General features: G+C 41.3%; 2 protein-coding genes across 3 annotated transcripts in view; both read left to right on the top strand.

Moving 5' to 3' along the window:
• LRRC31 (leucine rich repeat containing 31) lies at positions 1 to 12,227 on the top strand. Of its 2 annotated transcripts, none has more exons than XM_075417377.1 (10): positions 1 to 13; positions 1,703 to 1,981; positions 3,219 to 3,368; positions 3,773 to 3,940; positions 5,897 to 6,064; positions 6,922 to 7,089; positions 7,883 to 8,050; positions 9,175 to 9,342; positions 10,538 to 10,705; positions 11,868 to 12,227. In XM_075417377.1, exons 1-10 carry the CDS (start codon positions 1 to 3, stop codon positions 12,185 to 12,187), a joined length of 1,770 nt encoding a protein of 589 aa, XP_075273492.1. In that variant the 3' UTR covers positions 12,188 to 12,227. The 2 variants fall into 2 exon arrangements, with proteins under 2 accessions (XP_075273492.1, XP_009938313.2); XM_009940011.2 differs by having other exon boundaries at positions 1,703 to 1,972.
• LRRC34 (leucine rich repeat containing 34) overlaps positions 11,994 to 12,847 on the top strand; it is a 21,045-nt gene continuing 20,191 nt past the window's right edge. Inside the window, exon 1 of the mRNA XM_075417378.1 lies at positions 11,994 to 12,047. The gene's annotated coding sequence lies outside the window, so the exon portion shown is untranslated. The remainder of the gene's footprint in view (positions 12,048 to 12,847) is intronic.

The following is a 12,847-nucleotide window of genomic DNA, read 5'->3' on the forward strand; positions in this document are numbered from 1 at the left end:
ATGGAAGAGACAGGTACGTTTCTTTGTCTGTTTAAAAGAATACCATTCCACAGCATGAAAGCACAGCCAGGGTAACCAGCACTGCTTTGCAGCTCAGTAAATGTGGAGGTACAGCTATGTACATTGCTTTGTATAATTTTTGTACTTTACTCATAAGGAATACAACTGTGACAGGCTATAAGGAGCGAGACTAAACAATGCATCAGCTTTTCATAGTTGTAAGTGCTCTGCCCTTGAACACTTGCATCATGGCAGAAAACTTCCAACACAATAAGATAATTTGCATACATCTATATAGATACATCAGTATTTATACCCACATTTTTATATATACATACACACAAGCAAAAGGAAAAGTATATGTATATTAAAACTACATTTGCTTTATTTTGAGATTTTCCCCTTGACCTGACTTGTGCTATAATAACGTAAAAACTGTCATAGGTTATTGACACTTCTTTACAGGTTTCTCTTTTTTGGAAAGTTGCTGCCAGTGACATTATATATAATAGACAGTTATTAAAATGATCGAGTTCATGTGCTCTACAGATGATGCAGAGTTGTGGAATGAGTTCCGGGGGGGTCTGTACTGGGGAAGGGGGAATCTGTGAGTGCACAGAAACCCATTCATGAGCTCTGGTGGATTACAGGGTCGAGGTCTGAGCACGGGACATTCCCCCTGTAGCCAACAGCACACGGTAGGGCTTGATACATGCCTTTTCCACATAGTCCTCACAAAGCAGAAGTCAGTGAACGTCTGTGTAGTTTTTATGACTGATTGCACAGTTGAAAGCAAGTGTGTGCAGGAGAATGCTGGAATTAAAACTAAGGAAAGAGCATTAAATTAATGTTTAGAGAAAAACAAAGCAGCTTCAGAGTCACCAGATGATGCTATAGCTTGTGTACTGTAAACAGAAATAAGGAAAGAATGTCTATATTATAAAGTCAGACTTGACTTTACCTTTGAATTAGCCACTGAAGCTGAGGTCACTCTAGTACAGAACTGTTCCAAACAAGCTATCTGGGGGGCTTGTTTTCTTCCAGCAGTGGAACACTCCCAGTGTTCATACTACGATATCTGGTTGTTTTCTACACTATCACTTCAGCTTTGCTCTAAGGTTAATGGGTTTTTGTTTGCATGTTCCACCCTGAGCTTGGGAGCGTGTGACATTGTTCAGGCAAGGATGTCCTTGTACTCCCTGTTGCACACCTCCTCCTCCTTCTCCTCCACATTCCTGACCGCCAGGCTGGCCTTTTGCATGTAGAATCACTTTGCTGTCAAGCTTAACCTGGTTTCCCCGGAGCACGGGGACATCTCAGCCTGCTGCTTTATTTTGGCCACAAGACTATGAACTGAACCTGGGGAGTAAATGATGGGGAAGCAGCAGGTTAGCCCTTCCGCGCTCAGAGGCCAGGTAGGGTGGGCCTAGGAGCAGCCTGCATTAACAAGGCGGCAGAGAATGATACTTGTACCACTGAGAACTGGGACCACTGAGTCTGCTGTGCAAATACCAAGCATTGCCAGCTCCTTCTGAAGGTGCAGAAGTGAGTTCAGGGTCTGGTCCACAAAACAGTGCTTGTCTGATATTAGTGTGGAGGGAATGGTAGGAAATACTCAGTGCATCTGCTGTTATGAAAGAGTGCAGGCAAGAGTAAATGTTACTAAAACGAATTCCTTCTATGTCTACTGATCCCCTGAAAGGTGACATTCAGAGCTGCCATGATAAGCATGAAGAGGACATCCCGAAGAGTTCCCCATTTGACTTTGTTATAAAACAGTTCAAAGGGAAGAGGTCCTCTCCTGGAAGAAGTAAAGATCAGCCTTCAGCCATCAAAAAAATCTTCAGGGGCTTTGACTTTGGGAAATCTGAAGGCAAGGACAGAAAGGAAATTGAAGAAACAGAAATAAACATAGAAATAAACAACTCTGGAGCTGATGATCAACGTGAGAAGCAAGATCCCGCTGTAGAAGGTAATGCTGGCACAATAATGAAATACGTGTGCATGTGTGTGTATTTTAACTTCATAGAAAATCAGTTGGTTTTATTGCTAGCCAAAATGCTGTATTTTGCTGCCGATAGTTTATCCTTTAGCCAGGGTTCGCTTCTGATTGGAACATTATGAGGGATAGGTGCCAAGCAAGGAGTGGAATCCACGTTGCAGAGGAGGGATAGAGCTTTTGTGTGACCTCTCTCTTGATCTCCAATGTGAGAGGTCAGTGCTGGAGTCAGCTCAGTTGCAGAACTTATTTGGTTTCAAAGCCAAGCTTTGAGCAGTAGCTTGGCTTGTTGTATCAAAGATTGGTCTCTGTCCGCCCTGCTGCTAAAACACGCTGAAGACAAGAGCAGAGGTTTCCCACCACTTGACACTGGTGAGGGGGAGGGGAAGGGAATGGAGATTCATCGTGTATGTTATTTTGAGCACCTAAGCATACTCTTTACATCCACACCAGAGAATATGAGGCTATTTTTAAAAAGGAGATGGAAGGTGAGGCTTAGAACCCCATCCTTTGTCCTGAGAGTTTTGGGTAGGTTTGGGGAAACGAGTGAGGGAACAGCTACTGTGGGCGGGATTGCTATTTTCTGTGGGTTTTGGCCGCTTTTTTTCCAGTTAGAGGCATTAGATGAAATTACTGATATGTTAAGGGGTTTAGCAATGAATGTAAATGCAATTTTCCTCGCTGTACAGACTGCATGGAAGAAGAAGGTAAGTGGGGGTTGCTTTGCCAAACAAGAACAGCAGGAACTGCCTTACACGGACAATGCACGAAAATGAGCACAGGCTGTCGTGAAGGAAGCAGCAGGTTCGCCACACAGTCGCAGGGCCGCTTGGGGCTAACTGATAAATACAGGCTGTATTGTGGCAGCATGGCTACAGGGCAGGCGCGCAGAGGTGGCTATATGACCTGGGCATCCAGAATAGCTGCAGTTCAGAATTTTGCATGAATTTCATGCCCTTGAACTGGTGGTGCAAGCATCTGAAGTCACTGGCGTAAGGTAGCATGGAGAAGTGCAGCAGTCTGCATCAGGAGCTTTGTGGTGATCTGATCCGTAGTGAACTTACCACTGACCTTACTGGTCCACATTGATCACAGATAGAGCCCACTTTACTGGCAAATTTAGTTTATGTCCAGAAGTCCGCACTTGAGAGCCACTGACAGGTTTTACACGTTGTGTTAGTAGCAGAGGTAACCAGGGCCCTATTTCTTTGTTACTCAGATGGACTTTCACATCTCATTTCTGAAGCAGAATCACCACCTGGTGAGCAGAGATTTAACCATTTCATGCAGAAACTGGGAAAGAAATCCAACAGCAAGAATCTGGATCTAAATAATTGTGCATTAAATGCAGCAGATGTAACAGAGCTGGGTAAATACATATTTTTATTCAACTAGTCACTGCGTACATTTCTTTAATTCTTATTTGCCTATTCAATTACTGACCCTCCTCTTTTCCCTTCGCTTCCCTTTCTTTTATACAGACGTGGCTTTATTTAAAATTTCATCTGGTGGTCCCAGGTCCCTGAGAATATTAATTAATAAATTATATAAATTATGTAATATATAAAAATATAAATATCATACAGGTCTGCAAAGCAGATGAATGTCCTTACACTCAAACTACAGATAAACTGAGGTACAAATTGTCATTGTCATGGCTTTATAATGCTGTATTGATTGTAGATAGCATTTCTGTATTAAGATGTGTTGACATCCAGTGTGTGCAGATAACATGCAAACGGCATATGCTTTTTCTTTTCTTTATTTTTACAGCTTCTTTACTGCCATTTCTGCCACAGCTGGAAGTGATCAGCCTGTCCTGGAATGGTTGTGTTGGTGGGACTTTGAAAGCTCTCACTGTTCATCTTCATCATGTGAACCTGTTAAAAGTCCTTCGACTTAGCAACTGCAGGCTGACAGCTGAGGATGTCACCTCCTTAGGTACAGGATTTCATTTACATTTACTTCCAGACAGCTTGGGTCTAATGTAATCCTTCTCATCTCTTCCTACATCCTACTCCTGCTGCTTCCACACTGGGCAATGTAAACTCCTGCTGTGAAACAGTAGAAAGAACTTGGGCTTACAAGTGACCTTACACATCGGAGTAGCTCTGAGTGACCTTATACATTGGAGTAGCTCCACCGAGTTCATTCTTCAGCGTATGAAGCTTTCACATTCAGAAGGGAGCAGAATTCAGTCCTATCTGCAGGGAAGCATGTTTTCAATTTGGATTAGGTTTTTTTTTGCTAGCTTTGATATCTAATGGTAGACAGAAGAAATGAAACAGAGTCAGTTGTAATAGGGTCAGCTTAGGTCTTCATGCTGCAGGACAGATGAGTCCTCATCAGAAAAAAATGATGGTCTTTTGGAGGACACTTAAAACCAGAAGCGCTGCCTCGGAGCTTTATGACTTGATTTTGCAAGTCTGGGAGAATCTTATTCCTCTGCTTCTTTGCTTTGAGTGCCTGCAACCCTGCTTTCTGCAAAGTGTGAGATTTAAATGTTTTAAAGGCGGTGTTAGGCACTCAGGTTCTGACGCTGAGTCACTTACCTCTGGGCCTGGAGTTTACTCTTGGGTCGGTCTGTGATAGATATCTAAAAGGAGGGCAAACTCAATCAGCTAGGAATTCTAAAAACTACTGCTTGTTTTGCAAGTTCTAAAAACTGGTCTGAGCTATAAAGCTGGATTTTATGTCATTCGTATCCCAGCTTTTTCCAGGAAAAGTTCAGAAATAAAATGACATATATGGTGGTAGCTCAAAAGTGGGTCATGCTATCTGCTGGGGAGGAGAAAAAGTATCTCTGCAAAAGCTGGTGAAAATAATCAGTCTGTTTCTGGTGAAGATAAAATCTGTGTTTCATTTTTTGTCAGATTTTTTCAAATTTATTTATTTTTCAAAGCCATTCCTCATACTTTTTTTTTTTGTCTTGAGTTTTATTGATTATGTTTCCAATTGATTTATTCTGCCTGGTTCTTCTGTGCTGTTTCCTTCCTGTTTCTGACTTGGCCTCTGCTGAGACAGACACGGAACCGATCATAGAACTTGAATTTCCAGTCAAAATGTGATGCCCTTGACACATGGAATAGCAACAGCCAGTTGGCACTGATTTTGCCTGCGATTTTGAAAACAGCATGCGTATTCAGGCTGGTGCTGGCTGTTTGACTATGTCCACTATATCTCTCTGTGGAAATGTGGCCACCGGATTTTGCAGTGGGATGTTAATATTACAAAGAAGCGCTAACACAGTTCACGTTGGCGAGTGTGTCAAGCCTGGAAAAGGCTCATTTTTCTGAATGTAATCAAAATCAGTGCTCTCTGCCTTGAATCATGGGAAAGTTAGTTTGGGTCAAAACAATGCTCATCTTGATTCCTTATGAAGTGAGTCAGAAACTCCTGTCAGAAATGAAACTTGTAAGTATCAGAAATAGCTGTGAGAGGACTTCTTTCATCCCCTCCAAAACGACCTGTGGACACGGTACAGAGGAAGCTGGAAGTCTGCCAGATAAAACAGAGCAGAACTACACAGGACAGTAAATTCAGACTTGTCACTTTTATTGATTTCCCTGTATACTAGACTTTCTGGGTCCTGGCACAGGTCTACAATCATGGCCAAACAGTCTGATGAGGATTTGGGAACCGGAATAAATTCCAGGTCTGTGTGCTGTGACAATGACTTCTGATCTATATTGCTCCTTATACAAGGTGAGAATTTATACAACATTGCTGCAGTAGCAACAATTCATGGCATACACCAATTTTCCTGGCAAGCCATTAAAAATATAATAATTTGAGAATTAAGTGGCTAACCTTCCTCTTTAATATATTCCAAACCTGTATTTTTGTCTTGCACTGAAATTGATACCTAGAATGAATCACCTTAGATTTCTGTTACAGGGGAGGCATTTGACATTGTTCCTCAGCTTGAAGAATTGGATTTATCATGGAACAGTAACATAGGTGGAAAACTATCACTCCTGACAAAGAAACTTCAGAAAGGATGCAAGTTAAAACTTCTGAAAATTACAGACTGTAACTTGACGGCAAAGGATGGAGAATCCCTTGGTATGTGTATCCATCCAGCTGGACTGAGACTGGCTTCACAACAGTGTATCTTGTTTGACTTAGAGTATGGCTGTATTGAGCTCAATATTAGTGGAAAGTTAATTTATTTCAGGCTGTGCATTATAACAGTATTTACCACACTGTATTGGGATTTAATGCACTTTCTTCCAAAGACAAAAGCTGTTCTCTGTAATCATGTAGGGTAGGGCTGAGAAGAATAGTTGGATCTAAACCACATCTGGCTGCCTCAGTGGTCCAGGATTGCTGGATGATCCTGTGAGACCCTGAGCAAGTCTCATGCCAGAACTTCCGACATGGATGTCTTAAAATTAAGCAGCTGAATCTGTAATTAGGCATGGGATGGGAAAGAAGGCCTGAAGGATGGGAATTTAGGCTGAGTTGGCAACCACTGAGCACCCCTCCCCTCTTTCCTCTCACCGTAGCTTAATCCTGTGTCATCTTTTGATCTGTGTTTTAAAAGATATTTCCCCCCTAATGACAAGCCCCTGTGCTCTCATCTCCACTTCAGGAGATGGCCTGTATGCAACATACAGTCGTATATATTTTCATTAGAAATTTTTCTTTCTCTTTGTATTCCTGCTTTTTATTCCACTGTGTTTTGATTAGTCGTATTTTTCACCTTTATTTTCATACAGATTTTTCACTGATTTTCTGGATTCCTGTGTAATCTGTTTTGCTGTATTTTTTAGGTGGAACAGGAACTTAGTAAGTCTAAACCACACATATAGGCAAACCCAGCCTACCTCTTCCTGTTTGTCATGATGCTATACTTTTCTAGAGTTCATCTCATCAGACAATTACCAGTTCTGTTTTTCTTTTTGTTTTTTTTTCCCCAGCTGAAATTCTAAATGTGATCCCAAACCTTGAAGTATTAGATCTCTCTATCAACAAACATATCGGCTGCAGCATGAAGGTTATCGCTCAGGATCTGAAAAATGTGCCAGGCTTGAAAGAGTTAAACTTGCACATGTGTGGGTTAAAGCAAGACAGCCTCCAGGGCTTAGGTTAGACTTTATGTTCAGAAAGACTTTCATGCTGAATAAACTGTACATCTGAAAACCATTTAAGAAAGGCAATGAGGTGGGATTTTGCTGATGGCTTGGCGGTATTAATGGGCAATCGTTATTTGCTGCTGGATGATTGATAAATGACTACAGAGACTTTCAGCAGGAGCAGCATTTATCTTCCCTGAGCTCAAGCATGTGAAAGTCAGTGGGGAGACTCACCCTCCACACCATTTATCCGAGACACATCTTAGGGTAGATTAACGGCTCTCTGGACATCCTTCCCCTCTCCCCAGACAGAGCATAGACAAGGGCACAGACAGGCTAGCTAACTTTTAGCAAGCTAATCCTACTCTCAGAGAGGAATCCAAATTCACCATTATCACTTAATGATAATTAAGTCCAGTGATATGATAATAGTGTCCAGTGAAGCCATATCAAATGGGCTTACTATCTGTGTCTGTCCCTAGTGGAGATCTTATCTATAAGACAAAACAACTGGCACTAATTAGCACATTCAGTAGTAATTTCAGCAAAAGGCTGAGGACTGAATGGATCTGGGGGATGAGCTGGCCTCACCTTCACCTGCTCTTTCAGAGAAGAATGGAGTTGCATGGATGGGAGGCTTTGCAGTATTACTGTGTGTCTGCTGTGATTATACACTGAAGCTTAGTCTAAGAGCTTTGCCTGCAATACCTTGTGGAAACTTTGACGTTAAAGTAAATAAATGCGAAAGCCGTGACCTGCGTTATTGTAGCAGCCGGTGACCAGCATGCTCCCTTCTCCATTTCAGATACTGCTTTACAGCATCTTGCCGAGCTAAGAAAATTAGACATATCATGTAACAAAGAGATTGGTGGTGGCTTTAAAGACTCGACAGCTCATTTGGCCAGCTTGAAAAATCTCGAAGTCCTTGATCTCCACCAGTGCTGCATAACAGAAGCGGACATGACCATTTTGTGTAAGGACATGTTGGGGAAATCCATTAAGAATGTAGGTTTTGACTTCTGAAAATATCTCCAAGGCATAAGAGGTTCTGCCTGACCTAGTCTAGCAGTTCTCAGTACATCTTCATTAGGCAGTTCGGGAAGTGCAGCATGGAGGATAGCTTTCTTCATCAGTATGGAATGTGTTTTTGCTGTATCAAAGCAAATCTCGTAGTGCCTGATCCCATGTGGAACTAAGGACCTGAATCTGCCATGATTCAGATCCATGATGGGAGTGTAGGCACTGCTACGAAGCACTGCTTTTTTTGATAATCAGTGATTTTGGAAATATCCAGGGACAGTTCCCCTGCTGGTATAAAGTGGCACGGATCCAAGGTGCGTACGTGCGTGAAAGTGTAAGTACCTAAAACTCCCTTGGAGAACTTTACGTCAAGTACAGAGTCATGTTAGGTGATCTCACATTGCTGCTGCTGTGTGCTTTATAGAAAAGCTGAAGACTACAGTCTCCAGGTTGAATTGATCCAACTCGTAAATACTATCAGGAAGACATTCCCCATTGAATCAGTGAGACAGTTTTATTTTCCTGTGTGCAGTATCATAATTTTTTGACATTGGTTCTTATTCTTTAGCACAATAACAACAACAATCCCATGACTCAAAGCCTATATTGCCCACATCTTGTTTTCCAGGATAAAGAAGATAATTTGAAAAGCTGCTGCTGAAGCATTAGGAAGTATTAACTATTAGTAATAGCAGTCATGTTTTCTTTTTAATTTCTTGACCAGTAGAGAATAATAACATTAATATAAAGGAGTTTCACTTAGCAGTGAAGACATTTGGAAATAACCCCCATCTCATTTAATGTTAAATTCCCCACTTCACCTAGAAAATTCCAACAGGAAGCCATGTTCTGACAACCGTCCACACAGTATGTAATACCTAATTTCTTAAACATTCCTACTGAAAATGACAAGGCCATTTATGGTCTAAAACATTACTCACCATAAATTTGAGCGTCAAAACTTGGCCTTGACATTTGGATTGATTTATAAAGAAAATAAATGATGCCAGGCAAATATAAAACTGCATATTTGTTCTGGATCAGTGACTATCTAATAAATATTTCATGTTTTCATAGCCCAGGTGATACCTTTACTCTCCAGTCTTCAAGAGCTGAATTTATCCTCGAATAGAAATGTAGGAGTCTCATCTGATCCTCTTCTGGGCAGGCTCAGGTTTTTACCAAAGTTGAAATCTGTGTCCATCAGCAATTGTGATTTAGGCGAAGACTCGTTTTCATCACTAGGTAGGAATGTTTTTTTAAAGTGTGTCTATTCTCTGTGTGCTCTTGTGGGACAAAGCACTTCATTCTCCTTTGGCTGAACTCCAAAGATCATGGTTACATTGTACCACAGGTCCCCAGTGAAAAAGCCTGTAATGAAACCAGTGCTTCATGGGACCTGGTTGCAAGGGAAGACCCTTGTATGTTTTCCCCCATTATACCTGACTGGATGAAGTCCTTTTATTCCTTTGTCTCCTAGTGATCTTTCAAATACTCCCTAATTTTAGAAGAGAAAACAAAGCATGATTTCATATTATGCTGTAATTATAGTTTGGCTGTAAGACTGCATTTGCAGTTTAGTGGGGAAAAGTTTTCACTGAATGTTTCTCAGCTCACTGCAGGTGAAATTTTCAATATAAACTTTCCGGGATAGAGTTAAGCATGGGGCAATGGAGGAATTGAGGCAATGACTGCAGATGGGGAAAAAATATTGCACAGCCATGAAGAAAAGTCCAGTCTGACACAGGATATGTAAATTCACCCTCTTTTGCCTACTTATGGCAAATCTCAGTGGATTAGCAGCTGCACTGTCGCTTTGATAGGTGTTCCATATGGCACATGAAATCTAAGTACAGAGGGATCTGTTAGCTGCTGTGTGTTGTGCACCTATAATATATTTTGTACTGTTCACTAGTGACATTGAAACCTGTAGCAAAACTTGATTGCCTCCAGCAGAAGCAGTAGCAAGGTAAACTGGTCTGAGGTCCCTGCAGGAAGAGTACTATATTTATATCATTGCAATTATGTAAGAGTGACATCATGGAATTCGGTGTTGTCAAAAGATACAGAGGATTTCACCTTGCATGGTGAGTTCACAGCAAAAAATTACTGTCTTTAAATTGATATCAAATGGTTTAAAAACAAGCTGTTATATTAAGTTGACTTCAGTGGGACAAGGTCAAGCCAATAATGTAAACAGAAAGACAAGAAACCCCTCCAGAGAGTCCTTACAGATTCTGTAGGCAGGCCCTTCTTATATTCTTTAAAGAGCTCAGGAGATATTTTTTGTCTGACTTTTATTAGGGTAAAATAAGTCATTCTAAGCACAAGCTGGCAGCCTGTTAGGAGGCTATTTACAGGTGAATTGCCAGTGAGGTGTCTATTGAGGCCATGTTGTTTTCTCTTAGTAAGCAGAAGTTGCTGGTCTTAATCTTTTCAGCTGAGGCTGCCCTTCACCTTCCTGAACTGGAGATATTAGACCTTTCTTGGAATAAGTGCGTTGGTGGGAACCTAAAGCTGCTTTTGGGAGCACTAAAGCTTGCAACGGAGATTCAAGTGTTAAGACTGAGCAGCTGTAACTTGGTGGCTGAAGATTTGGCACTCCTAAGTACGTATAACATGGTATTTACTAGCAGTCAAGGAGCCAGGGCATTTAGACCGCAATTCAGAAGGGACTTGTTCCATGGGCTGAGCATGTTTTTGCATGAATCAAATTAAAAGATGGAAAATACAGCAGTATTTTTCCCAGAAAGGATTTTCATTTTGCTGAAGACTGTGTGTCCTGTACATGCACAGTGCAAAAGCCGAAAAGGATAAAAATGCAAAGAATCTTTTAGCAGTTTTATCTAGTAATACAAAAAGGGTGCACTTAGAAAATGTAAGTTTTGCATCTGTTTTTTATATCAGATATTTAAAGCCGCCTCCGAGGAGTTTTATTTTGCTTGGCTGCTGGTTTTGGGTTCAGTAATTTATGGGAAATGTACGTGCTGACAGCCAGTAATACAGGCACTGCCAACTCTCAGTCCGTTAGGTGTGTTTCTGGAGTCAAACTGCTATGGGAGAATTAAAACAGAAATATTTTAGCTCACCTCTTAGCAGCTGCTGAGAAATACTGGAAAATGGGAACCCAATGAAGGAACAAATTCTAGGATCCTTTTAAAAACCTGTTTATTTTATAACTGTCCTTGTGATTTTGTGGGCCTGACACATGGGTTTTGAGTGTCTGAGACTGGCAGTAGCTGTGTGGCAGCTGTTTAGACCCTGTAATCTGAAGGCTGGTGAGATGAAGCCTAAATATTTTTGACTTTACAGCATCACCCTTGATGGGTGTCTCCTTTGCCAATAGTACATTAAGGATCCCAGTTCCCTTTAGGGTATATAAGGCCCATTACCCTCCCACAGTGGGAGGTGGCTGTTGTAATCATGCAACCTCATGTAGTTTTGCTTTCCTCTTTCTAAATCTCCCTGTAAAGCCTGACTGCCTGTTTTAATTGGCACTTGATACAACGTCCTTCCAAATGACTCAAAGGTTTTCAGGTTGCCAATACTTCTGTTCCCTTCAAATTGCTCCTGTTTTAAATGTTGTACACTCCTTCAGCTGTGACAAAACAGTCTTTCTGAGATCAACAGCAGGTGGTTTCATGTTGCTGAGGATTTTAATCTTGCTGTTTGGCTGCTGAAAGGCCTTAAATAATATGGTATTATTTAAAAAGCTTTTAAAGCAATTGCCAGGATGTATGAGTTGTGTTTGTGTCTGTCATTTCTTGCAGCATTACTGACGCAGGACAGCCATCTAGCCAGATTACGGAAGCTGGATTTGAGTTATAATAACAACATCTCTGATGAAGGGTGGGTCGTCTTCTGTCAGGGCTTAGTAGTATTCAAAGAACTCTCAGAGCTGGACGTCAGTCTTCGCCCATCGTCCTGCCGTGACTGTGGGATGTGGTTCGGTGAGTTGTTAGCAGCCCTGACAAAGCTGCCGGCCCTGGCAGAGCTGGGGATGCAAAGATGGGTACTTTCAGAATCGCAGCGAAAACAACTGGAAAGCTTTAATCAAGTCAACAAAAGAAACATTCGTTTTGACTGTTGATGGAGGTTGAAGGTTTCTGGAAGGCCTTTCACAAGCAGCACATGGGCCAAGTGTTATGTATTTCTGACTTAGAAGACTGCCCAGTTTTTAGTAATCTTGTGTCTGAGAGCTCTTGAAGTAGTTCCACCATTATATAGAACTGTTATTTAACCTTCTGCATGCACAGATCATTCCATTTAATAACATACTTTTTCAGATTCTCTGGGCCATGTTTACATTGCTATATATGCTTCATCTTCATGTTGTGAATACAGCAATGCCTACTGTCAAAAGAGTAGTGATGATTTCAGATGGACACACTGCAGGTTTGCCAATGGAGGGAAGTGACTGGGGTGTGTACTAATGCGGGTGGGTGGGCAGTGTGAATGTGGCCTTGTGCATATAAGGAAAATTCCTCTGATGTGAAAATACTTGAAACCTCTATGTTTTAAATTTTTGTTTCTTCCCCCAAAAAACTTTTGCCTCTTTGTGAATTCATTAAGTCTACATAATTGTGAGATTTGGAAAGCATCCCAACAACTCAGGATTATATATTAGTCCAGTAAGAGAATACAGCATGAGCTGTTCTGCCTCTGCTCTGGCCCTTAAATGCTATCTCATAGTGTAGATGAGTCCTGTGTACAGAATCAGCATAAAATCCAGGTAAGAAACAGTTGATTG

This window comes from Opisthocomus hoazin, chromosome 4, assembly GCF_030867145.1.
Source record: "Opisthocomus hoazin isolate bOpiHoa1 chromosome 4, bOpiHoa1.hap1, whole genome shotgun sequence".
Lineage (NCBI taxonomy): Eukaryota > Metazoa > Chordata > Aves > Opisthocomiformes > Opisthocomidae > Opisthocomus > Opisthocomus hoazin.